This window comes from Lepidochelys olivacea (assembly GCF_965140295.1).
Source record: "Lepidochelys olivacea isolate rLepOli2 genome assembly, chromosome: 18".
In the NCBI taxonomy this organism is placed as follows: Eukaryota; Metazoa; Chordata; order Testudines; family Cheloniidae; genus Lepidochelys; species Lepidochelys olivacea.
Genome location: NC_140428.1, coordinates 18,358,884 through 18,384,674, shown reverse-complemented (window position 1 = coordinate 18,384,674; position 25,791 = coordinate 18,358,884). Strand labels below are relative to the sequence as shown.

General features: G+C 53.0%; 2 protein-coding genes across 4 annotated transcripts; one reads left to right on the top strand and one right to left on the bottom strand.

Annotated features, from left to right (window-relative positions):
* Positions 1 to 6,562: 6,562 nt before the first annotated feature.
* FBXO2 (F-box protein 2) lies at positions 6,563 to 14,515 on the bottom strand. 2 transcript variants are annotated; one of them, XM_084651447.1, is made up of 6 exons: positions 14,379 to 14,515; positions 9,663 to 9,938; positions 8,053 to 8,179; positions 7,865 to 7,960; positions 7,281 to 7,416; positions 6,563 to 6,834 (listed from the first exon to the last, which is right to left on the bottom strand). In XM_084651447.1, exons 2-6 carry the CDS (start codon positions 9,910 to 9,912, stop codon positions 6,700 to 6,702), a joined length of 744 nt encoding a protein of 247 aa, XP_084507573.1. In that variant the 5' UTR covers positions 9,913 to 9,938; positions 14,379 to 14,515; the 3' UTR covers positions 6,563 to 6,699. The 2 variants fall into 2 exon arrangements, with proteins under 2 accessions (XP_084507573.1, XP_084507574.1); XM_084651448.1 differs by lacking the exon at positions 14,379 to 14,515 and adding an exon at positions 11,833 to 11,902.
* Positions 14,312 to 25,130, top strand: LOC311532718 (F-box only protein 6-like). 2 transcript variants are annotated; one of them, XM_084651443.1, is made up of 6 exons: positions 14,312 to 14,443; positions 15,511 to 15,790; positions 16,611 to 16,737; positions 17,349 to 17,444; positions 18,004 to 18,139; positions 22,968 to 25,130. In XM_084651443.1, exons 2-6 carry the CDS (start codon positions 15,532 to 15,534, stop codon positions 23,112 to 23,114), a joined length of 765 nt encoding a protein of 254 aa, XP_084507569.1. In that variant the 5' UTR covers positions 14,312 to 14,443; positions 15,511 to 15,531; the 3' UTR covers positions 23,115 to 25,130. The 2 variants fall into 2 exon arrangements, with proteins under 2 accessions (XP_084507569.1, XP_084507570.1); XM_084651444.1 differs by lacking the exon at positions 14,312 to 14,443 and adding an exon at positions 14,649 to 14,766.
* Positions 25,131 to 25,791: the final 661 nt, after the last annotated feature.

Sequence of the window (25,791 nt, the reverse complement as noted above, 5' to 3'; positions counted from 1 at the left end):
TTCTCCATCCCCCGCCCAATCCTGAATCCAGGCAGGGGAGCAAACTCCTCCATCTTGCCACAGAACGCCCCTGTGGCTAATAATAGCTGCTTCATGTAGAAAATTCAATTAGGCCCAACAAAGAGACAAATGTTAGTGCTTCCTCGGCAGGCCCCATCCGGTTCTGTTCTGTTCCTCCGCAAGTGGCTAACTGCAGGGGCTATCATGAAAGAACCCTTTCAGTTCTTGTGGCATTTATAGCTAGGGCTGGCTGGAGAGGGCTTTTCAGAAAGGAAACCTGCAGTGGGGCTCTAGCCTGGTGATTGGCCATTGTGTGCATCGGATGCCACGTACGAGATGGGACACCAGCTGTTGTGGATGCCTAGGGGTTGAATACAGGCTGTGTCTAGCGCTTTTCTCCTGGCATCTCCCTGAGCTGTTGGCAGGTTCGTTAAAGATTAACACCCTGCTTTCTCTGGCAAGAAAGTCAGTGCCGGTTTCCTGGCCACGTTTGGGTAACTTTTCTGCTTTCATAAAACCACCCCCTCATTCATCTACTTCTGCTGCAGGTTCCGACTAGAGACAGCAGACTTCGCCATTTCCTGACATAGTTGCTGAGGGCTTGTTCGATTGCAGCCACGGTACACCCCAGAGGTGGCTGCAGTGTAATTTGAGGGGTCAAAGGCGCTGTGTAAGTGTGAGCTGCCATTACTCTCCTGGCTGCTCTTGGCCCGGGTACAGGCAGGTGCTTCACTCCTCCAGTCCCGATTTAAAAGTAGGTCTGTTCCAGAATGGCAGATGGTGGCGTGTAATTGAGCCTGGAGAGGAAGACTTTGGTGTTTCTAAGCGTTGATGTTCCTAAGCGTTGATGTTCCAGTAATGACAGGGTTTTGTATTTGTTTTACTGGGGGGGTGAGTTTGTTTAGGGGGAAAAAAGCAGAAGACCGAAAGAAAGAACAACAGAAGTAAAACTGAGACGTCTTTAACACAATCACCTCAGTTTAGGCATCCTTAGTAGACACATCCTTAAGTGAGGGGCCTTTAATCCAGCCATCCTTAATGTGTATGTCCTTAACTGAAGCATCCTTAGCCCTTCCATTTGGAATCATCCCCCCATTTATTCAGTGGTGAAGGTGGGAGGGAATTGCTGGGGAGGTCGCGTTGGTTTCCTGGGAGGCAGGGGCACAGTGTAGCAGCTGGGGGGGGGGGTTTCTTGGACCATGGAAGGAGGGAAGCTGAAGCAGCAGTAGGTAGCATGGGAGAGGTGGGCAGGCACCAAAGGATCCAGCTGAGAGGAACCCAGGGAGGATGTATGCTGGCTGCTGCTGCACCAGCTGGTTGAGGGGAGTAACTGCCATTGGATAAGCGCTTGGGGTGAGAAGGAACTTCATCAAAGCTGACTCTGCCACGGGCATTGGGTAAAGCAGTGTGGTTGAGTTGATAGGGCACTGGACTGGGACTCAGGACACCTGGGTTCCATTTCCAGCTGGGCCACTGACCTCCAGGGTGACCTTGGGGAAGTCATGTCTCTGGGCCTCAGTTTCTTCTTCTGTAAAATGGGGAAAATGGGCTTTGTAACGTGCTTTGAGATCTGCTGATGGAAAGTGCTATTGTAAACTCTTTGGGGGCAGGGCCTGTCTTTTTGTGCTGTATTTGTATAACACTTTGCACCGTGGGGCCTTGGTCCATGACGGGGGGAGCTAGGCACTATGGTAATACAAGTAATAAGTAAAAGCTAGGTGGGGCTGCTGTTTACAGAAAGGGCAGGAAACCCTTTGGTCACTGAAGCTGTCCATGGCTCAGCACTTCAATGGCACAGTGATGTTTAAGGGGGAGGGCCCTTCTGCTTCTTTGTCATGGGTACATTAACTCCCATTGGGCCCCAAGTACGACACCGATGGTGGAGTGTTAGCCCCAGGAATTACACTGAAGCCTGTTACATGAGGCAGCCCAAGGATCCAGCCATGCTCAGTTGGCCTAGTAGATGTATGTTGTGAACTGGGAGACAGTTGGATCTCTGAAGAGAGGGGTTGGGGGGCGGGTCCTTGGGGCAGATTTCATTGTTGGCTGCAGGAGGCAGGTATGTGGGGCTGGCTGCAAAGCAGGGTGCTGGAACACTTTTTAGAGTGGGGGTGCCGCACCCCACCCTTAGCCTTGTCTGTGCCCCCCCCCACCGCACCTAGAGCTGGGGCCAAGAGCAGGGCCATGGCTCTGGGAGGGGGGGATGTGGACAGGAGTAAGGGGGCCATGGCTGGGGCCATAGGCAGAGCCCTGGGCACGGGGCTGGCAGCTGGGAGCCCGCATGCAGGGCTGGGAGAGAGCCCCCAGTTGCAGGGCCAGCAGCCGGAGCCCCGCATAAAACCTGGGGGTGCTGCAGCCCCCCCCCATACCCCTGGTCCCTGCACCTGTGCTGCAAAGGGGGGCAGATGCAAAGCATTTAGACCAGACACAAGGGACAGGATTTTCAAAAATGCCTAAGGCCATGTTGGCGCCCCCCCGTGGCACTGCTCCGGGGAAGAGTGGACGCTCCTCCATCAACAAGAGGGTTTTTTCCGCTGATGCAGTTACCCACCTCGCCGAGAGATGGGAGCTGGGTCACTGGAAGATTTCTTCCATTGGCCTCGCTGCGTCTGTGCCGGGGCTCAGGTTGGTGTCGCTCCCTCAGGCAGGGCGTGAAGTTGTTCACGGCCCTGAGCGATGAAGCTAGGTTGACCTAATTTTTCAGTATAGACCAGGCCTAAGGGAGTCAGGCACCCAACTTCCATTGCCTTCCCAGGGGAGTTAGGGGCCTAACTGGCAGAGGTGCTTTTGTACCCCCCGCCCAGCAGCCTGGCCCTGGCAGACTGACGGGTGAGTTGCTGTCCTTACCCACCAAGCCTGGATGCGTGGCGTGAGCGGCTAGAAGGATACCGGAGAGCAGCGGGGGGGGGGTGCTTTCAGGCGTTGGGGCGAGCTCAGAAAATCCACATCGTGGACCTGTTGTGGTACCACAGAGCCATCTGCTGGGCACAGGAGATGCCAGCCAGCCACCGTTATGGAAGGTGGGCCCCTTTCCGCTAATCCTTGTCCCTCAGAGCTGGAAAGCCTGGGCCTTTGTTTGAGCTCTTACACCAGGTGTAAATCAGGAGTGGCTCCTCTGTCTTCAGTGGAGTGACACAGGCGTCAAGCTGGTGAGAGGGGGAAATCCAGCTCCCTGTCTAAAGGCGGCAGTGGGCTCTGAAGTGCAGGCATAAAGAATAGGCAGGACCCCACTGGGACCAGAGTCACCCCCACCCTTGGATACAGGCCCAGGGCAGGCATGGTGGTAGCACGAGAATCCCCCCAGAGTACGGGTCAGGGGCGTTTCCGGGAACTCCCTCTGGAAATGGGCGGGAGTCATCCCCAGCCAGGCTCTCTAAGCACAGGGCCACTCCTCCTTTGCCCAAGGATCCTGTTTATCCTGTTGTTCCCCACAGGGCCAGGCTGAGCTACTGGGCCTCCCTCAACCTCCCCGAGGGCTCCTGCTGGCCCATCCACAGGGACTCTTGGACCTCAGGACTTCCCTTCTGTAGACATGCACCGTCAGCCAGTGGAGCGATGGGGATACCCAGTGCCTGAGGAGGTGAATGTCAAGCCTGCCCGTGTTACATGGGGTGGGACCACAGGAACCAGCTCAGGTGCAAGGGATTGTATCGTGGCTGGTTGCACGGATCCCTCTGCTGCCTGTATCAATTCCCTAGGGATATTCCAGGCTCTTGTCTCTTCCACGGGGGCTGGCAGCTGATAACTGGGCTGGATATTGACTAGCACCGTGCTGAGCAGCTGAGAGAGCCCCTGTGTGCAGTAGGGCCGGGTACAGAGACCTACCCAGCAAGCAGGGAGTTAACACCAGGCTTCAGTCCCCCAACTAGGGCAAAGTTGTGAAGCAAGGGAGGGGAGTCGGGGCCCAGCCAGGGAGGCAGGTGGCAAGAGGTCTCAGACTCTGAGCAGGCAGAGCCTAGTCTCCCATTCGGCAGGGGCCAGCTCACAGCCCGAGGTGAGCCCTTTGTACGAACTGTGTCTTGGCTCCTGGAGCCGAGGGGAGGGGACGGGACGTGCTGAGTGAAAAGTTCTTGCTGGCCCCAGACCGGCAGCTGTGCTGTCCCAGCCCCCCGGCCCCTTCGCCCAAGCATAGCCTGCTCCTTAAGGGGACGGGTATAGCTGGGATGTTGGCATGGGCCCTCCCTGTGGGGGATCCAGCATTGAGGCAGGCATCCTGGCCCCGCACCCTTTGGCTGGAAGCAGCTGCCATAGCCCAGCCCCACCCATGTATCACAGGAGGAAAGCATGCTGAGCCCAGAGACACAGACACACCCTCCAGGCGGGGCTCATACACACAGTGCTTTTATTTGTGGTCTTCAGCCAGAGAGACCATCCGCTTGGGACAGGGGCCTAGGATGCAAGAGAGGCCCACGTGTCCAGGTGCAGCAACTTGCAGAGAGCCTGACAGAAGGCCGGACACACGAGGTGGCGGCTCAGAAGCGCTTGCCCAGGGCTTCCTTTGTAATGAAAGAGGGGCCGGGGCTCAAGCAATTGTTTTACTTCCATAACTGACATGGCAAGGCCAGCAGTGCTGGGGCTCTGAACTCCCTCTTTGAGCTGCCCCAGCGTCTCTGGGCTCTGAACTGCCAAGCCCAGAGGTGCCGCCCTGTCCCAGATTAAGCACTGCTCTTGCCTTTTGCAAAAGAAACACGAGCGTGTTGCATTGGCTAATGGCACAGTTTGGTGCTAGGGGTTATGGGTGCACTGTCCTGACAGCAGAGGCAAAGAGGACACACTTTCTCTCCAGCCACCCACTCAGCCTGCTTAAGGGAAGGGGCCGCCTAGGCTCTTCCACTAGGATTGGTTGCCGGGTGGTGGGGGGCTAGTCTCCGCTCAGCTAAGTTTAGGACTTTCTGTTCGGTGTTGTGGGCGTGGCCCAAGGCTGTGTCAAGAGGCAGGAAGGGGGAGGATGCACGTACGTGTTTCCTGGCACATAGGCGTGTGCCTTCGAGGTGGATCTGTGTTTCCAGAGGCCCCGTGGAAACAGCCAAGTCTCATCCTTGGGTAGATGGCGGTTAGCAGCAGCTTCTCTGGGCTCCAAAAGCCTGATTAGCACGGGACTCGCTGCAGGCCCTGGGCAGTGCTCAGAGGCTGCAGTGGGTTCTTAGGCTCTGGAGCATGTGACTTTCTGCATTGCCCGGCCTTCCCTTCCACCTGTTATCTCTAGCATGCGACATCAGAGCCTGGGCTGCATCCCACAGATACCATCCCCAGGAGCTTCAAGCCCAAGAAATTCCAGAGGCGTCAGAGGGGGGAGTCCAGGAGAACGTCCCCCAGAGGAGGAGAGTGAGGGCACTTGGGGGGGGGGGGGCACAGGGGCTAGCATGAAAAGGGGAGTGAGCAGAGGGGAGAGATGAGGAGGATGGAGAAGAGCAGGGGGAGATGGAGGTGGGGCAGAGTGGGGTACATGAGTGAAGTTGATTTGCAGAGGATGTGAACCTGTTACCGCCCTTCCCACCCAGGAGCCTTGGGGCTGTAGCTCAAGGATAGCCGGTCACACCTTGAGCTCTGGTGGTCCCTGGTTCAATCCCTGGTGTGTCAGCTGAGATAGCGGCTCTCATGTATGCCCTTCCCTGGTACGTGGGGTGCAGCACGCAGAGGAGGCTGGGAGAGAGAGCCAAGGTTCCCAAGGGATGAGGCAGAAGATGTTCTTGAAAGGAGGGTTCCTCTAAGAACCTCCCCCTGTCCTGCCTACAAAAAGTGAGAGCCTGAGGTCAGGATTTAGCCCAGTCTAGAGGCCCCTTGGGGAAGCTGGATCTCGTTCCATTCACACTTTCTCTCTCTCCCATCTGGATTATTTCCAGCTGATCTGCCTGGGCTCAGGTCCTGGTCTCTCTCCAGACTTTGGCTTATGCTTCATTTTTAACAAACTAGACACGGCTCCAGGGCAGTCTCCACCTTCATCTCTATGTTCTCTTCCTGAGCCCAGCCTAAGACAAAAGGCACCCTCCTCTCTCTGCTGCTTTGCATTATTATTATTAATAATAAAGAAACCAGCCACCCAGCAATGCAAACTTTAACGAGCTCTCTCTCCCAGGAGGTAGGCAACTGTTGTTGTTATAGATGGGGAGAGAAGCTAAGTGACTTGCCCCAGGCCACAGAGGGGCTCAGTGGCAGAACTGGGACTCGGGGCTTCCTGGTCCTGTGTTGATGAAAGATGAAGCCTGCATCCCTCTCAAAATGGACTGTATCTGATGCTGGTAAGTGGCACCGTGAGAGTCACTGTTCAGCGCAGCTGCTGGGGAGGGAGGTTTAGGGTCTGAGGTGACGTCAGCCCAAAGGAGAGGGAGGGTCCTGGGATTATTTATAGCCAGCTCGCTCGTTCCCCCTACTCCAACCTTGGCACCACTCCAAAGCGACGCTGGGGGTGGCTGAAAGGGCGTCGGGCGAGTGGGGCAGGGGAGAGCAGTGAGGTTTTTTTAAAGCTTTCTAAGGGTTGGTGCATTAATGGACCCCAAACCAGCTACTCCCAGACTCTGCATAACCCAGTGAGGAAAGATGGGACACACACACACACACGTAGTTATATACTCTCAGCCTGGCGCTCCCGCCTCGTCTCTGGAAGCAGCGTCATGCAGAAACCATCCAAAGCCCATGGAGGACCCAAAGGGTCAGCTGTGGTGAACGGGACCCGGTCTAGCTTGAGGGGCCATGGCCTGGCTAGGGCTCCACCATCACGCTGCTGTTGGTCACGCGGACCCCGTACCATCCTTTCCAGAAGAGTGTGTCCTGGCCTCCGTGTTCAAAGCGCACAAAGCGAGCCCCGGGCCCATAGTCGGAGAAGGTGTGGGAGAGCTGAGGGGGCAGAGCGAGACACAATGGCTTCCTGGAAGTCACAAACCACCCCTGAATCTCCCCTTGTGGAGTGAGGCTTTGAACCCCGCCCTGCGGGGTTGGGGTCACTAGTTGCTATAGGGAGATGGACTATCTGAGGGTCTTCGGGCCCCACTGCTACGCTGGGGCCATCAGCAGCTTTCCCCTTCCGGGCCACTTCCCTCTCCCCCACTCACTCAGGTGGGTGGGTTGGCAGGTCACTGAGCTCCATGGAACCCAGCCTCATGGTCACAGCTGCACAAGAGGAGGGAGACCCCCCCACACACCCAGCCTTCACCCCATCCTGCTCCTTTCATAGCTGAGCTCACCAAGGGAAGCCCCTTCCCATCCGGCTTTGCTTGTGGCCCCGGGCATGCACTGCCCTGTCCCGTTGCCCTGGCTCTGCCCAGCCGCTCGCCGGGACTCACCTCGGTCCAGTTGGCAGCGTTGTCCTGCGGAATGGCGACCGTGTCGCTCTGGTACTCGGCCAGGACGTCCTCGTGCTCCGACAGCAGCTTCACGTGCAGCTGGTAGAGGCAGCCGGCGTCACTGCGACCCGCGTACCTGCAAAGAGACCCGAGCTGCCAGCCTCACCCCTCGCGGCCGCTCCGCAAACAGGCCCGGTGCTGAGTAGCGCGGCTGGGCCCGGGCTGGGCACCGTTCTACGGCAAGCACAGACAGGGGCAAGCCATGTCCAGAAAGCAAAGCCCCAACTGCCTGGATTACTGTGAGCTTGTTCCAGGCTCCCACCGCTGCTCGCTGTGGGGGAGCGCTGGTGTAGACACGGGGCTGGTGTTCTCCTCGGTGTGTCTGCAAGAGGCACGGAGCACTAACCTGCCACCTCTGCTACCACTGATGGATCCATACCCATGTAAGCTATGGTGGAAAATAGGGGTCAAAGAAGCCCAGTGTAGACACAGCTCTGGCCTCTCCTCATCTCCCTCTCTCTGCTTCCCTTGGCCTTTCCCCTCTCTCCCTGCCAGCCCAGCACAACCGCAACCCCCCTACTTACCAGTCCTTTACCACAATTTTAGGCTGGGTTGTGTCCATCAGCTCCTCCCAGTAACCCTCAGCCCTGAGGTCGATGACCTGAGACTTGCGGCACCACCTGGAAGACAAGAGGTTACCGGGTGAGCGCAGCCCTGTTTCCTCATATGCCAGCGTCGGGTAGAACCCAGCCAGAGAAGGGGGCAGCCTTACTCGTAGGAGGTGACGAAGTATTTGTGGACTCCATCACTGGGAAATTCTTTTCCAAAGTCTCCCGGCAGGTCCTCAATTTTCCAGCCATCACCTCCGTTCTCCACTTCCCCCCAGTGCTCTAAATTCTCTGCAGGTAGCAGAACAAGAGAGAGGCTCTGGGTTACAGTCACGTGGCTTCAAAAATCTTTCACCTTCCTACGTGGAGATTTCTTTAACAGATCCAGGCAAGGAGTTTGACTTGTGTTGTGCTTTACTCCACAAGCGAGCCCATTGACTATCTGCAGTGCAAGGTACTGTTTGGTAGGACGGTTGTAATCTGGCCCTCGATTCTCTGCACCACTGCTCTGATCATTGCCTTAGCAGCCTCCCTTCACTAGAGAGCCCTGCCCAGCATTTCAGGCTGGTCTAGGTACATATTACAACGATTAAACTACAGGTGTGACGTTAAATTGCTGTGACTTTGTGTGTGGGCCAGGCCTTAGAGAGATGCTTGTGGGGTCAGATTTAGACCAAATTGCCAGGTTGGTAAAAAAAAAAACAAGTTTTTACAAACCCCAACATTGATCGTAATGGTTCCGTGATCATTTAAACAAGTCCAATGAAAACTCTGTTTATTGTATTTCAACATTCCCAGGGCTGCCACAGTGGATTAGTGCAGGAGAGGACTGATCCGTTTCCTTCTCCAAGCTGAAATCAAATGCACACAGCTAACACTTGGCATCAGTAGGGACAAGCTCATTAAAATTTTTAAAGCTTTCTTAAAGCGTTCATAAGAGAGAGGTTTTCTTTGTAAAGTTGGAGCCAGGATTCCTTGCTTAGCCTTGTTTAAACCTTCCTCTAACGTGGTCAGAACAGACCAAAAGATCCACCACCACCCTTTTGGCTTGAGCGTTTTCAGAATTATATTGGAAAGTTGGGAGCAGATCTGCTCAGCTGTTGGTGAGTGATACAGCCAGAAGCAGCGTGATCCAGTGGTCTGTAGGCAGAGCAGGAACCAGGGGTTCTTGAGCTCTAAACTCTGCCACAAACTCACCGTGTAGCCTTGGGTACGTCATTTAAAAGCAGATTTTTCAAACAAGCACTGCCCATGTTCTCCTTTGAAAATTCCCCTTGTTGTTTTTGTTTTGAGACCCCAATAGTAACCAAACCCTATGCAGAATCCTGGCCCAATGGAGACCCTTTGAAACCAACCCTGTAAGTGAATTGCCACTGAATCCGAAGCAGAACCAAAAGGCACCCAGGTCTCAGACCCTGCAGTCCTGTGCCTTGACCAGAACCTCGTCCCTCCTCTTTGTAAGCTGGAGTGGAAGCTCCCAGGTTGTCGGGGAGGGTGGCTTACAGGGCTTGGTAAGGGTTAAGCACCACAGATGGCGGTGATGTTGTTATGCTGCAGTGGCCGCTAACCACGTGGACCTGAGCACGTGCCCCCTCCTGGAAATCCCAGCAGGTGCTTGTGTAAAGAGGATCCAACACCTGGCCACCATCCCTGTTAATGGAACCCCCAGGCCAGCTGCTGTTGATTTAGTCTCACACGCAGTGAGACAGCTGCTGCATCTCATCCCAACCCAGGGCCTCGCCGGGCGAGGGTGTTACAAAGTTCAGTCACTCGCCTTCGCCGCAGGGGTTCTTGATTAAATTCCTCTTCCTCTTACTCAGGAAGTAGAATGTTTGCCAGTTCTCGGCCTCCTCTTTAGGCTCTGCCCCGGTGAAGCCCTCCTGCTGGCACTTCAGGGTCCAGAGAGCTGCTCCGTCCACGAGGTTCTTCCACTGGCAGCAGACCAGGCGGCACGCCAGCACCAGCTCCACCGCGGGGATGGAGGCCAGGATCTGGATCAGGACGGCTTCAGGGAGGGAGTCCATCCTCCGGCCAGGCTGGGCGGAGCTCTCTGAAAACAAGGGGAGAGGAGTTATACCCTTGAGCAGGTAATTGGTCCATTGGGGCTGGTATCCCACCTTTGGCATTAGCCAATGCCTGCAGCCTGAGAAGAAGGGGGAAAAGACAACCCAGCCCATCTTGCAGCAGTGTCATCACGCACTAGTGTCCAAGGGGGAATGAATTCCTCCTGACCATTGAGCATCTTGTACCTTGAAACATGAGACTAGGTTATTCCTATATTAAGTTCTTACAGAACTGCAAGAACTTTCTTATTGAAGCCTCTGACTTCTGGCAACAGTGAAGTAACAGAAAATTAAAATGTAACAGCCCACGGGTGAAACCTGTGAGTGCTTGAGGTTGGGCATTTTCACTAGCCAGCCTGTGCCTCGGGAGTGCAATCCTTCCAGAAATTTGCTTATGCAGGAACCTGGCTGTTTGTAGCAAGAGCTGCAAGACACCTGGCCTTGCTAATGGATTCACTTCCAGATGAAAAGCTGCAGGCATCCGGGTGTTGGGTTTCCCTTCATAAGATGACTAATGTCTTGGTGTATGCCATGTAATGGTGCCAAGATACCATGGTGATGGATGCCATGTAAATCCTTGACAATGCGTCAGATTTAGTTGGGTGCGTTCGAAATTTGCAAGCCCTTCATATCACAGTGGCCCCTTTGCTCTCATGTGACAGGACAGGACAGAGTGATGCACTTTGTGTAATGTCACATATCTCAATCGAGTCCCCTCTGACTCTCCAGTCCTCCCTCCAAAGCCTAGGAATCCTAACAACAGGGTCAGAAGTGTCCCTTAGCACTCGCCCTGCTTCAGTGTGTGGACTCGGAAACCTTCCTTGTCACTGAGCCGAGCTCACCCCTGCAGGCCCAGCCTTTGGAGCCAACTGCGACGGAGTAACCAGAGATGAGTGTGCGGGTTCCAGACCACATCATTCATATGGGATGCACCATGACGGTGCTTTTATCCCATCTGACTCCTGCTGTTGAGAAGCAGCTGAGGCTGCAGCAAGGTGCAGTCTGGAGAGGACCTGACCAGATTGGCCAGGAGCAAATCATCGCTTTCTTCTAGCGCTAGGCTCTATTCTGTCCATCTTCTGAGTGCTGCTGGGAGCAAATGGAACCAAGCGGGCAAACCTGGCATGCCATTTGGAGAAACCTTGTCAGCATTATACAGCCAGGCCACCCCTACGAAGTGCTGTCACTTGAGTAAGGCAGGGCAGGATGCAGAGGCCATTGCTGTTGGTATTCTGAACCCAAAAGCTCAGAGCTCCAGGTGTCTCCCGTCTGCCCTGCACTGGCATCAGATGGCAAAATTCCACAGCTACGAGGGGCTGTATCAGCACCCTGCCACCCAGCCAAGTTACAAGCTCAGCGTTTAACATGAAGGAAATTCCTGAAGGGCAGAACAAGCCAGACTCGGATCACGCAGGCTGCAGTCCCTGCTGACTTCATCATCTGCAGCAGCTTTGCTGCACCCTCCCTGACAAGCTCACTGCGTCTCCGGACTAGCCAGACTCATCGGTTCTCCTTCAATTTCACCGCCTTGCCCAAGTCTCGGCCCCCGCCCTGCTTTCACGTCCTCCCCTGTCCCCTTCCCAAGAGTCTCCCCTTCACTTAACCTGAGTCCATAATGAACTGAACAACTTCCGATTCCAGTTCTTTCCCTATTGGGGGGCATATCCTGGTCTCCTCTGCCCAAACCTTTGCTGTGCCTTGTTCCCCTATCTGCACAAGCCTTAAAGCTGCACTCTCTGCCTTGCAAAGAGAGCAGGAGCGCTGCAGGGTTAAAGCACCTGTCCTAACAACGCCCGTAACACAGCAAGGGTGCTGCAGCCTCTCCAGCAGCATCGCAGCCCTGCAGGGAGAGAGGGACAGGAGATGCTGAGACGCTCCTACCTCACTTGCTGCTCCTGAGACGGCTGCACCGTTCTGGATCGGTCTGTCGCAGGCAAGTAACTAATGCTGGCTTCGCTCTGCTAGAGCATGGAGCTGGCAGAAGGGGTTCCTCTCTTAAAGGGGCAGCGCATCATCCGCTGCAATCCAGGAGGCTCTCGGGTATTGGCTCTTGGGATATTGCTGACCTGGCTAGAGTGTTACCTAGCGGGGTGTGCGTGAGTCTGGGAGACAGGGACTCCTGATTTCTAATTCAGGCTCTGTGTGAGCTTGGGCAAGTCACTCTGCCTCCTGACCAGTCAAAGGGGGACGGGGTGTTTACACCTACCTCCCGGGGTGTTGGGAGGATGAACGTGCCCTTTGCCACCCTGTATTGCCCCGGCATTAGGTGTTTCATACAAGAGCCCAGGGCAAGGGGAGACCAAACTGCACGTTAATGTGAGGGGCCAAATAGGGCGTGCTGTACAGGGCTCACTCCAGCTGTACCCCGGATCTATCCCTGACGCTCTGCGCTGCAGCATTGGAGGTGCTTGCCCACTTTGAGCACTGGCTGGGGGGCACCCGGTGGCTGTGAGATGCAGGTTCTCATGTACCACACTGCTGAGGGTGGTATAAACAGCTAGATAGATTAGATAGAAGGAGGCTCCCGTAGGGTCTGGCTCTCTAGGGGCAAAGAGAAATCCCAGCTGGGGTGTAGGCCAATGCCACCTTCCATACCCAGCTACTAGGGAATGGGAGAGGCTAAGACCCGGCAGCTCATCCTCACAGACTCTGTTTTGTGTTAACAATGAACCACATGAGTAAATTCAATCTCTAAATGCAACTGACATTCCCTTCTCGAATCTGCCCCCTGCCTTACTGTGGTCTTCTACATCCGTTTGGGGCTCTCCTCATCCCCTTTGGAGATCTGCATAACCATGCCTCAACTCCTGTTTCCGCCTCCTCCCACTGTCTCACGCTCCTCTCTCCTCCCCAGCGGCAGGCAAGCAGCCGTATTCTCCAAAGCAGCCGTGAACTTGTGGGCACCTCCACTTTTTGGGTGCCCAACTTGAGACCCCTTGGGACTCCTTTTCAGAAAGGTCAAATGCCTGCAGCTGTGATTGCAGGAGACCTACTCACATGCATAGAATTACTAGTGTGCATAAGTGCTTTCAGGAGCTGAGCCTGCACTAGTTGCCTGGTCCAAGTCGAGTGACGGGCGGAAAGAGAATGGGCCCCGTAACTCTTGTCCTTCTGCATGCAGGGCTCAGGAATGTGCTCAGTGCTTTGCCCAGTAAAGCCAGCGCCAAGTGACAGTGATTAGCCACAGGGCCACAGGGCCACAGGAAGGTCAGCGTTTACAGTAAGAGCATGATGTGGAGATTCAGTTTTGTTAAGAGCAAATCTTTACAGCTCCTAGGCACTTAGCATTTTGATTGGTTTTGGTATCGATGGTGAAAAGTAAACTGGGTTCGTAAAATGATTTCACTCCTAATCATCCAAGTGTGATTAGCAGCTATGGGGGTGGAGAGGGGTTTGTTTATAACTTTTTTTTTTTTTTTTTTTTTTGGTCCTAGACATCCCCTTACTCTCATTTATCTAAATCATGTTTCTTGTTCTTTAGTTGAGTGAATGCCCACTCTGTGCTAGACGCTTTCCAAACACTTCTGCTCCAAGGAGCTCTCAGTCCATGGCAGAGGGTTGGGCAAGAACAATAATTACTTGCGTACATAACTCACAAAAATGGTTCCCTCTGTCTGAAGGTTTTTTTTCTTTTTTAATAATGAAACTTTTCCCTTCATTTTGGTTTTATTCTTCTGCCTCTTGTAACTTTAATTCCTCCCTGTTAAAGTACATTTTTCCTTGAGATGAAGCAGATTCCTATACCCGAATAGCCAGATCCAAGTGATAACAGACGCTGTGGGTACTATGCAGGGTGCCCCCCCGGCTGTCCACCCAGCTTGGCCCAAGTCTACGCGAGCAGTGATTTGCAGCGTGGTACGGCGATACTGGCCAAGCACGCCTCTATCAGCGTCCCTGCACTTCTGTCTGCACAGCCGCCTCTAGTGTCCGGCCTGTCTGCCAGCGAGTGTAGACGCAGGTATACAGGCTCACTTTTGCTGGTACAGGTTAGGGGGCCTGCAGTCACCTCCCACCCCGACCTGCAGGCCCCCTAACCTGTATCAACAAAAGTGAGCCTGTATACCTGCGTCTACACCCGCTGGCAGACAGGCCCCCCACTAGTCACGCCTCATGGTACCCCGTCCGACCTAGCCCAGCTGCCAGGAGTTCCTAGCGTAGCTGCGCCCTGGGTGCTGGTACCCTGCCCTTGTCCCTGTAGTACCCAGCCCGTCTCCCTTTCTCACTCTTCAGCTTTATGGTTTAGGGGGGCTGGGGTAGCGCCCAGGAACCCCAGTCGTGGCCCACGACCCCGGTGCGCTCGGTGCTGTACAAAGACCAGCCCCTGCCCTGAAGAGGTGACTGTGAGGAGAAAGGAGAGACCAGGGCTGGCTGACCGCCAGAGGGAGCTCAGGGCCGGCGTGACGATCGCGGCACACCGGCAGTTTTACCTTCCTTCTCCTCGGGCGGCCGCGGCAGCTGGCCCCGGCTCCTGGACGCCGGGATCTGGCGGGCGGTGAGCTGGCGCGGGGCAGGAGGGAAGCGGGGCTCCGGGGGCGCCCCGCGGGGGTGGGAGCCGGGGATCGGGGCGGGCGCTCCGCCGGGGTGGAGGGAGGTCTGGGCCCCGCGAAGGGAGGGGTCGGTTCGCACTTCCTGGCCCTAACCCGGGGGAGGAGACGCAGGCGGCGGCCCGGAGCTCGGCTGCAAGCGGCTGGGGCAGCCTGGCCCGGCCGGGCGGAGACAGGGTTTCTCCGCCCGGCAGCTGGGGGCAGGAGCCGGGGGCGAGGGGGCCCCGCTGCTGCCCGTGTATGGGGCTGGGGGCCGGGATCCCTTGCGGGGGTGAGTCGGGCTCCGGGGGCGGGGAGGGCGCTTTGCATGGCCGAAGGGAGCCCGTGGTGCTGGGCACCCCCCGGGTGGTGCTGGGCACCCTGACACATTTCCCAGGCGCCAACTAATGGTACCAGCTTGGAAATGCAAAAAACAAAAAAACAAAAACAGATTTCCCCCCCCTTCCCGCCCCCCTTCCCGCCAGGCACGCCTGCCACAGCCCCAACCGCAGGGCAACTTCGCCTCCCCCCCACCCCCACCTTTGAATGGAGTTTCTCTTTAGCACATGGCTCAAAGTCCAATGTAGCGGTGGCCTAAGGGCCAGATGTTCAGAAATATGGAAGAGCCTAAAGACATAGATGCCGTGGGGGGGTTTCAGAATCACCTATGCAGGTTAGATGCCTGACTCCTGTAGGGGCTCACGCATCCAGCTAAGCCCCATCTGCATTTTGGACACCTAAATATCTGGCCTTAAGAGCCTTGCATAAATGGGACCACAGTTCACCCTTGGTGAGAGATATTGGTGGCTATCAGGTTCCATTTTTGCCAGTGTAGCCACAGCCTCAGTGCAGCACTCTGGGATGTCTGCCTAGTGCAGTGCTTTATAAATCTGACTTCCATGTCCTAACTCCCTTTCCTCCTCCTGCCTTTCCCTTCTCTCACCACAATTCAATGGGAGACCTGCTCTGCTTATTGTGTTCACACCCTTTCTGGGCGGAACGTGCCTGGTGACTCTCTCCCTGGCCTGCATTACAGGCTGCTGGGGCCCAAAGAAAGATGGCAAACATCGGTGACCTGCCCGAAGATGTCCTGGTGGAACTCTTTTCCCTGGTCCCCGCCCGGGAGCTGATCTGTAACTGCCGGCTTGTCTGTGTCCTGTGGCGGGATGTGATCAACTTAGCCACTGTGTGGAAACGCAAGTGCCAGCGGGAGGGTTTTAATCATGAGAAGTGGGACAAGACTATCCAGGACTGGAAGATCTTCTACTTCCTCTGCAGCCTGAAGAAAAACTTACTCAAAAATCCCTGTGCTGAAGGTTTGTTTCTTTTTATGGGAAAGTGGGGGTGGGAGGGGAATTCCCCAGCAGCTAGGAGGCTGGTCAGTTCATAGCCTTGCCCAAGGCCTAATCTTTCGGGCCTCGCCTGTGCTGTGGATTTGCCCTGGCTACAGCCATCTGTGTAACCACTAGCGTAGGCTGGTAAAGCTGCACCTGTAACCAGGACAAATCTCCAGCATAGGCAGGGCCTCGACAGCATGCAAGTGGGATGCCAGTTTAAATGACACGGTGATAAAATCATCGGCTGCTGCACCCTTGGTCCTTCCACTCCCCCCAACCTGCGTTGGCCCCAGTGCAGCTGAGCAGTGGGGAATTGATCCTTAGGTCGCTCTAGGATAGGCGAAGGGGTTTGGGCAGGCTCGCGCTCCTGTGGAAGTGCGTAGCGGGAGCCTTTGGTATGAGGCTGATGTAAAGGGGCGGCAGCACGTCAGTTTGCTGGGGGGCCTGGTCTGTGCTCCAGCACTTGGCTGTGAGTGAGTGCTGCTGTTTAGAGGGAGTGCTGGCTGACTGCCAGGCTCGCCCATGGAAGAAATGGGTAGATTAGGCTGGAGGAGACTCTGCAGCAGAGAAACTAAATACACCTCGAAATCACTGGGAATGGATTCCCAGTCTGCTGCGATATCCCGGGGACAAAGCTGCCACCTCCCACCCCGCCACTCGCTTTTTAAAGTGAAAACTAGATGCTTGCGGAAAATTGAGGTGGGGGCTGAAAACTTCACGTTCTCTGACCCTTCTCTCCCTTTTGGGGATTAGCCCTCTGTTGCGTGGCCTCACTGTCCCCTTTCTGATCCCTTCCTAGAGAGCTTTGAGTTCTGGAATCTGAAACCGAACGAGGGAGATAAATGGAAAGTTGAGGACCTGCCTGGGCATCACGGAAGAGACTTTCCCAGCCCACAAGTGCGCAAATATTTTGTCACCTCTTATGGGTAAGAATCAGATTCTCGTGCTCTGAAACTGGGCCTGGAGGGAAGAGGGCACCCTGGCTGTTTGTTTGAGAATGGGTGGAGGCATACTGCCACCCAGGCAGTGTCTCAGGGGCACCCAATGGCTATAAAACCAGTAGAGGTTTTTTGGTGGAGACGGGAAGCTCCTCACAGATCAGATTTTTGTTTCTCTTCTGATAGAAGCATTGGCCAAACAGCTTGTGTAAAGGTTTGGGAAATGGGTTATAACCTAGACAGAAGCTTTCCTCGCAGTCCTTTGCCGGTAAAATGGAACGGAGTTTGTTCCAAACCTGTGGGACAGTTGGATTCGGACTCTGTGTGTGTGTCTGGGTCCAGCGACCCTCAATGAAAGCAGTTGAGTAGGGGTCAAAAGTGAGGATTAGCTGCTGTTGAGTGGGCAGGATGTCTGCTGCATGACACCATGTGCTGTCTGGGCTAGCAGCATGTACCGCATGGTACCTGGGTGTTACTAATCTGGGGATGAGCCCTGGGCTTTAACTAAAGAGAACCACTAAACTCCAGTGGAGAGACGAAGAAGTAGGCTCAAATACAAGTTGCATGTGATGCTAAAAACTTACATGATCTGTTCCCAGGAAGTGTCTAAAGTCTCAGCTCATTAACCTAAAGAAAGAGGGTTACTGGGATCAGCTGATGGATGAAATACGGCCTGATATTATGGTCAAGGACTGGTGAGTGCATGCATAAGAACTAGGCTCTCTGCATATGCCAGGACGACTCTGGATTTCAGCTGGGATGACATCAGTGGAGTTCTTTGACTCTACCTCCAGGGACTGTAAAGATTTAATAAAGAACAAGTCAGACTTGGGTTCTGTTCCTAAGTCTGGAAGGGGTCATGATCTAGTGTTGAAAGTCACAGAGCCAGGACTCCAGAATTCTGTCACTGGCTCACATGATGTCCGTGCCTCAGTTTCCCCTCCAGGGCATGATGATACTCCCTGGTCTGTACAGCTCTTTGAGGTACTCTGAAGAAAAATGCTAGGTAATAGTAATACCACCTTTGGGTTACTACAGAACTGGTGATGCCATTACAGATATGGGGCGCACGCTGGCTTTCCCATCTCACTGGTAGGCTTCAGCTCCATTTCCGAGTCCCTGTATAAAATGACTGACCCTTGCCATGCCAAGAGCAGGGATGGCTTGTCTCTGGCAATGGGCATCCCCAGAAGGGTGACTGTCCCGGCAGGTGTGTGTATCTTCCCAGTGCCTGACCTCTCTCTGTCTCTCCAGGTATGCTGCCAGGTTTGACTGTGGGTGCTGTTATGAACTCTCTGTGCAGCTGCTCTCTGCAGACTACATCGTCCTTCACGAGTTCCGACCCGAACCAGTAGTCATAGAGCAATGGAGTGATGCTGAGTGGAGAGAGGTGAGGAATCCAGGGAGTAGCTGTGTGGGCAGCAGCTTTAAATCAGTGCCGTGTTTCTAACATGTGACTCTAATCTGAACAGTGGCGGGATAACAATGGGTCCTTCTTCCCCAGCACATCTGCTCTCTGTGGGCATCCAGCCCTAAAGTTATTCCGTAGTGGCCCTGCAGAAGCCACACAGCTGTGTGAGAGTGAGCTAGGTTCAGTAGGGATTGCAGATGCTCAGCGCTTCCCGCATTTATTTCAACATGGAGGGGTGAAATAAATGCCTAGCGAATAGAGAACATGACCAGTCAGGTCCCTCGTGCTTTGTGTGGACATTCTTCTGATTGAGAATGGAGCAAAACTACTTCTTGAACCTCGACCAACTTTATCATGAGGTTTCGAGGGCCTTGTCTAAACAAGAAAGTTGCCCCAGTTTAATTTTGAATTGGCTCTTAAACCATTATAGTTAAACTGGGGCAAAACACTGTGTAGACACTATTTTGGTTTGTTTTAAACCTGTTCCTAATCTAACTAAACTAAACAGATAAGCCACTCTTAAACCAGAAAGAAAAGGAGTACTTGTGGCACCTTAGAGACTAACCAATTTATTTGAGCATGAGCTTTCGTGAGCTACAGCTCACTTCATCGGATGCATACCGTGGAAACTGCAGCAGACTTTATATACACACAGAGATCATGAAACAATACCTCCTCCCACCCCACTGTCCTGCTGGTAATAGCTTATCTAAAGTGATCATCAAGTTGGGCCATTTCCAGCACAAATCCAGGTTTTCTCACCCTCCACCCCCCCACTCTCCTGCTGGTAATAGCCTATCCAAAGTGACAGCTCTCTACACAATGTGCATGATAATCAAGGTGGGCCATTTCCTGCACAAATCCAGGTTCTCTCACCCCCTCACCCCCCTCCAAAAACCACACACACAAACTCACTATCCTGCTGGTAATAGCTCATCCAAAGTGACCACTTTCCCTACAATGTGCATGATAATCAAGGTGGGCCATTTCCAGCACAAAACCAGGTTTTCTCACCCCCATACACACACAAACTCACTCTCCTGCTGGTAATAGCTCATCCACAGTGACCACTCTCCCTACAATGTGCATGGTAATCAAGGTGGGCCATGTCCAGCACAAATCCAGGCTTTCTCACCCCCCCCTTTTTTTTCCCGAGGACACACACACACAAACTCACTCTCCTGCTGGCAAAAGCTCATCCAAACTGACCACTCTCCAAGTTTAAATCCAAGTTTAACCAGAACGTCGGAGGGGGGGGGTAGAAAAAAACAAGGGGAAATCGGCTACCTTGCATAATGACTTAGCCACTCCCAGTCTCTATTTAAGCCTAAATTAATAGTATCCAATTTGCAAATGAATTCCAATTCAGCAGTTTCTCGCTGGAGTCTGGATTTGAAGTTTTTTTGTTTTAAGATAGCGACCTTCATGTCTGTGATCGCGTGACCAGAGAGATTGAAGTGTTCTCCGACTGGTTTATGAATGTAGCCTATTTCCCCTTGTTTTTTCCTACTCCCCCCCCCCCCCCGACGTTCTGGTTAAACTTGGATTTAAACTTGGAGAGTGGTCAGTTTGGATGAGCTATTGCCAGCAGGAGAGTGAGTGTGTGTGTGTGTGTCCCCGGGAAAAAAAAGGGGGGGGGGGTGAGAGCCTGGATTTGTGCTGGACATGGCCCACCTTGATTATCATGCACATTGTGTAGAGAGCTGTCACTTTGGATGGGCTATTACCAGCAGGAGAGTGGGGGGTGGAGGGTGAGAAAACCTGGATTTGTGCTGGAAATGGCCCAACTTGATGATCACTTTAGATAAGCTATTACCAGCAGGACAGTGGGGTGGGAGGAGGTATTGTTTCATGATCTCTGTGTGTATATAAAGTCTGCTGCAGTTTCCACGGTATGCATCCGATGAAGTGAGCTGTAGCTCACGAAAGCTCATGCTCAAATAAATTGGTTAGTCTCTAAGGTGCCACAAGTACTCCTTTTCTTTTTGCGAATACAGACTAACACGGCTGTTACTCTGAAACCAGAGTAAGAGCACACCGGAGTATTTTAAGTTATACTGGAACAACTTTCTTGTGTAGATAAACCCTAAATTTAAGGGGCACTGGCCGCGTCTGTTCTGTGTATTAGCCCTGACTTTGCAGCTTTCCTTGTGTATAGGAGGGTTTGCTCTTGAGCATGTAGGCTGGCTGCTGGCCACAACTGATTGAAGTCAGGGTAATTCCCAGTGTAGACAATGCAATTGTCAGAGGAATCATTTTTATTTTATGTTTTAAACAAATGTCCTGACTGTTGCTAACCCTATTATTAAAACCTGAGCACTTTAAAAATTGAATGTGCCTATTCCTGTTCTAGTTTGGTTATTTTTCATCATGGTGAATGTGAAGCTAGACCAGTGTAGTTTCACTTCTGTCTCCTGCTTTTAGCAAAACTTTTTGTTTGGTTGGTTTGCAAGGCTTAAAGGAGAAAATTTAAAATCCAAATACTTCCAAATAAACCTGCCACTACAGGAATTTAACAATAATCGCACTGTAAACAGAAAAGGAGGACTTGTGGCACCTTAGAGACTAACCAATTTCACAATTTAACAAATTGGTTAGTCTCTAAGGTGCCACAAGTCCTCCTTTTCTTTTTGCGAATACAGACTAACACGGCTGCTACTCTGAAACTGTAAACAGATTTCTCTATCTCTGGCACCAAATCACCCATCACATATTAATTGAAAAGCTTTGAAAATTGATCTTTGTTCCCCTCTCCTGTAATGTCATTTGTTTTCTACACTGTGTAAGCTGTGAATCCAGTTTAGTTTCACTTTCAGGCTCTTAGTTCTTCCTGTTTGGGTTGCTCATGCTGCCAGGAACTGTTCGCTAACAACCAGCTATTCCACTGGCATTTCCAAATCCTCTCTGAACATATTGCTATAAGTTTTTTGTCAAAGCAAATTTTTATTTGTATAGAAAAGCCAAGCTGAGTCAAATGTCAGTAGTTTCTCTTTAGTGTGTCTTTAATTTTGCATCTGAGTTCCCTGCACCCTTTGTTTTAAGGCCTGTGATGTACCTCTTTCCTGAAAGTATTTTCAAGTGCCTGCCTTAGGCCTCAATCTTACTTAAGATGGGAGAGGCAGCAGCCAGAGGAGTGATTGCTAAGCAGCAGCTGGCCCTGAGTGAGGGGGGAAGGGGAGCTGATCTGTCAGAAAAAGAAGGGAAGTTTGATAAAGGTGACCAGAAAAGGATTAAGAAATTGGGTGTGTGCTTTGTATGACTTAGATAAAGAGCTGAAGAGGTAGGGAGGGTGGGGGGTGTTTCTCTGCTTGCTTTTCTTAACTTTAGACTTAGGAGGAAGATTGATTTTTCCTAGCAGCGTAGCTGGGAGAGAGGGTAGATCTCAGAGGTGGCATTTTGTGGGTGCTCACTTTATTTCAATGTTTTCTCAACGCGGCGGCGGGAGGGAGGATAAACCTCCTAAATGTGAAGCCAGTGTAACTGGTGCAGTGACGTCAGCCTCAGGCCTTGTCTACCCTAGAATGGTTTGTCAGCAAAGGTGGGCTTAAAGGGGGGCCAGCTTCCACTCACCGCAGCGTGGGGTTGAACGCGTGGAGCAGAGCGGTCACTGCTGCAGGGACAGGGGCATCATGGGCCTGTTGCTGGAGGACTCTTGGTTGCAGTGTAGGTAATGCAGCATCCACACAGGCACTGGGCTGGTAGAGCAGTCCAGGTGGATGGGCTCAGGTCACTCGAACTCGTGTAACTTCACTGGCGGGAGGTCAGGGCGGTGCTGGCAGGACTCAGATTTGAGCATAGACGTGTGCACGGCTGTGCCAACAGAAGCCGAGTTTTGCTGGGAAATCATCATCATTAGTTGGTTGCAACAGTGCCTCAGAGCCTGAGTCAAGGACCAGGACCCATTGCGTTAGGTGTGATGTAAACTCAGAACAGAAAGACAGGCCTTGCCCCACAGAGCAGCCAACCTAATATAAGACACATGACCGAGGGATCCAGACGGGCTGCACAGGGGAACAATGAGCCAGTACTGGCCAGCAGGATAGGCAGTGGTTGGTGCACACCAGCAGCCTAAACCTAGTAACCTAGACCAGGCCGCGGTGATTTCATGGAAGATGCGTCAAAATCCCTGCAACTGGTTTGAAACCATCAAGTGATGATTCTTCACCTGCAGTAGCATGAGTCTGTGCTCAAGGTCCTGATTTAGCAAGGTGCTTACGTCCTTTCCAGTGCTGTGCCTAGGATAACAGTGGTTAAACGCCCCAGGCCCGTCTGCACCACTTATCCCCTGCCATGATGAACTGAATGTGGGAGAAGTTGGAGTCTCTAGTATCCTACTATGGACATCAAGGAGGCTTGCAGGCTAGACAGGGCCTGGATTTTTGATGTGGAACTTTATTTTAACCTTTTTGGGCCTTCTGTCTAGAGCAACACAAGCTTCTCTCTCTTCCAGCTGAGAGAGGATGTTCATGAGCTAATTTCTGCACAAGGTCAGAGCTCTTACTTTACCATAGGGGATGCCTATACTGTTTAAAACCCCCCCAAACCAACCCCCACGCTGTAGCAACACATCTCAAAGCCTGGGTCAACTGACCTGGGCTCCTGCTACAGGGCTAAAAATAGCCCGCTTGGGTGGGAGCCCAGGCTCTGAGACCCACCTTCTTGCTGGGCTGACCTGCCTCTGAGACTGGCTGCCTTGGCTTATTGTTGAGATTTTTGCAGTACAGACATGCTCACAGTCACAGGACTGGGGCTGAGTTCCTGAGGCACAATGAAAGATTTTTTTTTTCCCCCCTTTCCTTCCCCTCAGATCTCTTACACCTTCCACAACTATGAGGCTGGAGTTCGTCACATCCTGTTCCAACACGGAGGACAGGACACCCAGTTCTGGGCAGGATGGTATGGGTGCAGAGTGACAAACAGCAGCATCACCATTGAGCCAGGGATGTCACCGTAGAGAGGCCATGGGGCAGGTGCCAGCTCGGGGCTCTGGAATCAAAAGGCCGCTCATAGCGCTTGAGGTAATCTACGTGAGCTCTTCCAGTTCAGACTTGGGCTGGTGTCAGCGTTTTGGTTTTTTTGCTGCCCCCAGCCTCTCCGTGACTGTATTTTCATACCCTGTCTGAAGAGCAACTGCTCCTGGGTGACACCAAGCTTCCTACAAGCTCTGCCCTCTGAAGTGACTTGTCTTCCCTGCGACTCCACATTCTCCTCATGCATCTCTCACCAGTGACATCAGCTAGGCCAAGCAGCTGAGTGTCTTTCCCATGACAGGGCGTGTGCTCCGGGGCTCCTGTCAGCCAAGGAATCTGCCTCGTCTAACCTGCCTGGCCTTGGCTGCAGCACCTGTTTAAAGGAGACCTTCAAAGGGGACAGGAACTGAGCGTTTCTATAGAATATCTCACAGGTTTAAGAGCTTGAGGGGGCGGGGAGGATGTAACAGTGTGTGCTAACTCAGCACCCTGTCCCTCATCTCCTCCTCTGTTCACACTAATTGAGCTTGGATTGAAAGACAGGCCCTTGGCAGAGGAGGCCAGTTAACTGAGTGGGGGTAAGGCTGAGGGGCTTGGTGGGTGGAAATATCTCCAGCAGCTACACCCATGGAAGGAAGAGGGGGAGCCTGGAGGAAGGCAGAACTGGCTGCTACTACTCCTGTCCCCCTTTGCTTCTGGGTCAGGGTATGCTGCAGGCTCGCTGTAAACCAGGAATGGACCTTTTTGGCCTGAGGGCCACATTGGGGTATGGAAACCATGTGGCGGGCCATGAATGCTCACGAAATTGGAGATAAGGGTGTGGGAGGGGATGAGGGCTCTGGGGTGGGGTAAGAAATGAGGAATTCAGGGTGCAGGAGGGGGCTCTGGGCTGTGGCAGGGGATTGGGGGACCCTCAGGGGTGCAGGCTCTGGGCAGTGCTTACCACAAGTAGCTCCCGGAAGCATGTTCTGCTCCGGCAATGAGGCAGTACCTGCAGACGGGGCAGTGTGCAGAGCCACCTGGCCATGCCTCCACGTACTACGTAGGAGCTGGAGGGGGTGGGGGGTCATGTCGGCTGAGTCCTGGGAGCTGCCCGGTGCTGGGCAAGCCCCCACTCTCTGGTGGGAGTGCCAGAGCAGGGCAAACCCCCGACCTCGCTCCCCCGTGGGAGCTGAGAGCCAGATTAAACGGTCTGACGGGCCGCATATGGCCTGTAGTTTGTCTACTGCTGCTGTAAACATAAAATACACTAAACCAGGGTGGTGGTGAAGGAGAACTGGTGTGGTTGTGGTCAGTGGTGAAGGCCTGAAGGAACTCTCAGGGGACCACGTGTGGACAGGGACCTTTTGTTGTTTTCCCTACTTTATTGTCAGGATTTTTAAGTCTTTATTGTGGCACTTTGCTTTGGAACACGAGCTCGCTCTCTCCCCCTAAATTAGGAGCTAGGGTTGTTTTGAATCTTTCAAGAGCTTTGCTTCCAACTGTTAATAGTCTGAATTAAAGTGTTTTCTTGGTATCTCTAATCAAACATCTGGGTTCTCCAGGCAGCCACAGAAGCTTCCTTGGAAAATAAGGTGAGACTTCTATGTGTAGTATGTAAAGCAAGCAACAACAAAAAATTGCACAGCCTCTTTTATATGCTGAAAACAAAATCAACCGACTGGACCTAAGCCCTCTTCCCCCTGTATGTCACCTTGCCATGTTTCCTACAGCTTGGAAAGAAACTAGACCCTGATTTCATTCTTGGGTGACAGCTGCAGATTGACTAAGGAAAGTGAAGCTGAGGAGACCAGGTTTGTAGCTCTAGAGAACGCTAGCCCTGGGCATCATTGCTTTCGTGTGTGGACAGAGGGAAGGTGCAGAGTGATCCTAGCACCCAGGAAAGGGAGTTGAGGGTGAGGAAGAGAGGGGTTATTTTTCTCTTCATAAATTGTCTGCCTTACACCTGAAGTGCTTATGCTAAGGGCTAGCCACTAGGAATGAATAAAGTGATATGTATATTCCTAGTCTCTTTCTTTACTCTCCTTTGTCTAATGGAGTTCTGCTCTCGGATACTGGGCGTAGGGCATCAGGTGATTCCATGCTGGCTGTCTGACTGATTCATCATCAAGGGAGCTCAGTTAAGTAAAGGTGTTTCTTTGCCAACACAGTCTAGGGCCCAATAGTCAAACAATGCTCTTCCCTGTTCTACCCTCACCACTACAAGATTCTGTGGGCCCCTTTGAGGCCTTTTGCAACCATGTTTTTTCTAAAGGGTGTTGTATAAACTTAAGTGAAATCCCCCTTACACTGCTCCCAGTAAAGTCAATGGGAGTTTTGCCATAAGTTTCAATAGTAACAGAGTTGAGCGACTTCAAGTGCTTTTTGAAAAACCCCTCCCTCAAACTCCTCTTGTAGGAGCACAGACAAGGAACAGACTCCAGCTTGCAGAGTAACAGCACTGCACATCAAAGAGGGCCCTGACTTGGCGGGGAGGGGGGGGTCGGCAGCAGCTGAGCAGCAGATGGGCCTATGCTATATGGACAATGCATCTGCCTATTGTTTCCCACACAGGATGGAGTGGAGACCCTTCATAGAGAGGCAAGAGGCTGGTGCTGTATTACCTTTGCCATGGGAACCTCCTCTCCTTGAGAGAAGCCTGAGTGGTGGCAGCATGTCACC

Bases quoted from the DNA above. Each gene is read 5' to 3' on its own strand.
- FBXO2 (XM_084651447.1), bottom strand. From the start codon at position 9,912: ATGGACTCCCTCCCTGAAGCCGTCCTGATCCAGATCCTGGCCTCCATC. The intron at 8,180-9,662 runs GCGAGTGACTGA...TGCTACCTGCAG, and splicing joins CAAGAACCCCTGCGGCGAAG to AGAATTTAGAGCACTGGGGG. The intron at 7,961-8,052 runs GTAAGGCTGCCC...CTTGTCTTCCAG, and splicing joins TACTTCGTCACCTCCTACGA to GTGGTGCCGCAAGTCTCAGG.
- LOC311532718 (XM_084651443.1), top strand. From the start codon at position 15,532: ATGGCAAACATCGGTGACCTGCCCGAAGATGTCCTGGTGGAACTCTTT. The intron at 17,445-18,003 runs GTGAGTGCATGC...CTGTCTCTCCAG, and splicing joins GATATTATGGTCAAGGACTG to GTATGCTGCCAGGTTTGACT. The intron at 18,140-22,967 runs GTGAGGAATCCA...CCTTCCCCTCAG, and splicing joins GTGATGCTGAGTGGAGAGAG to ATCTCTTACACCTTCCACAA.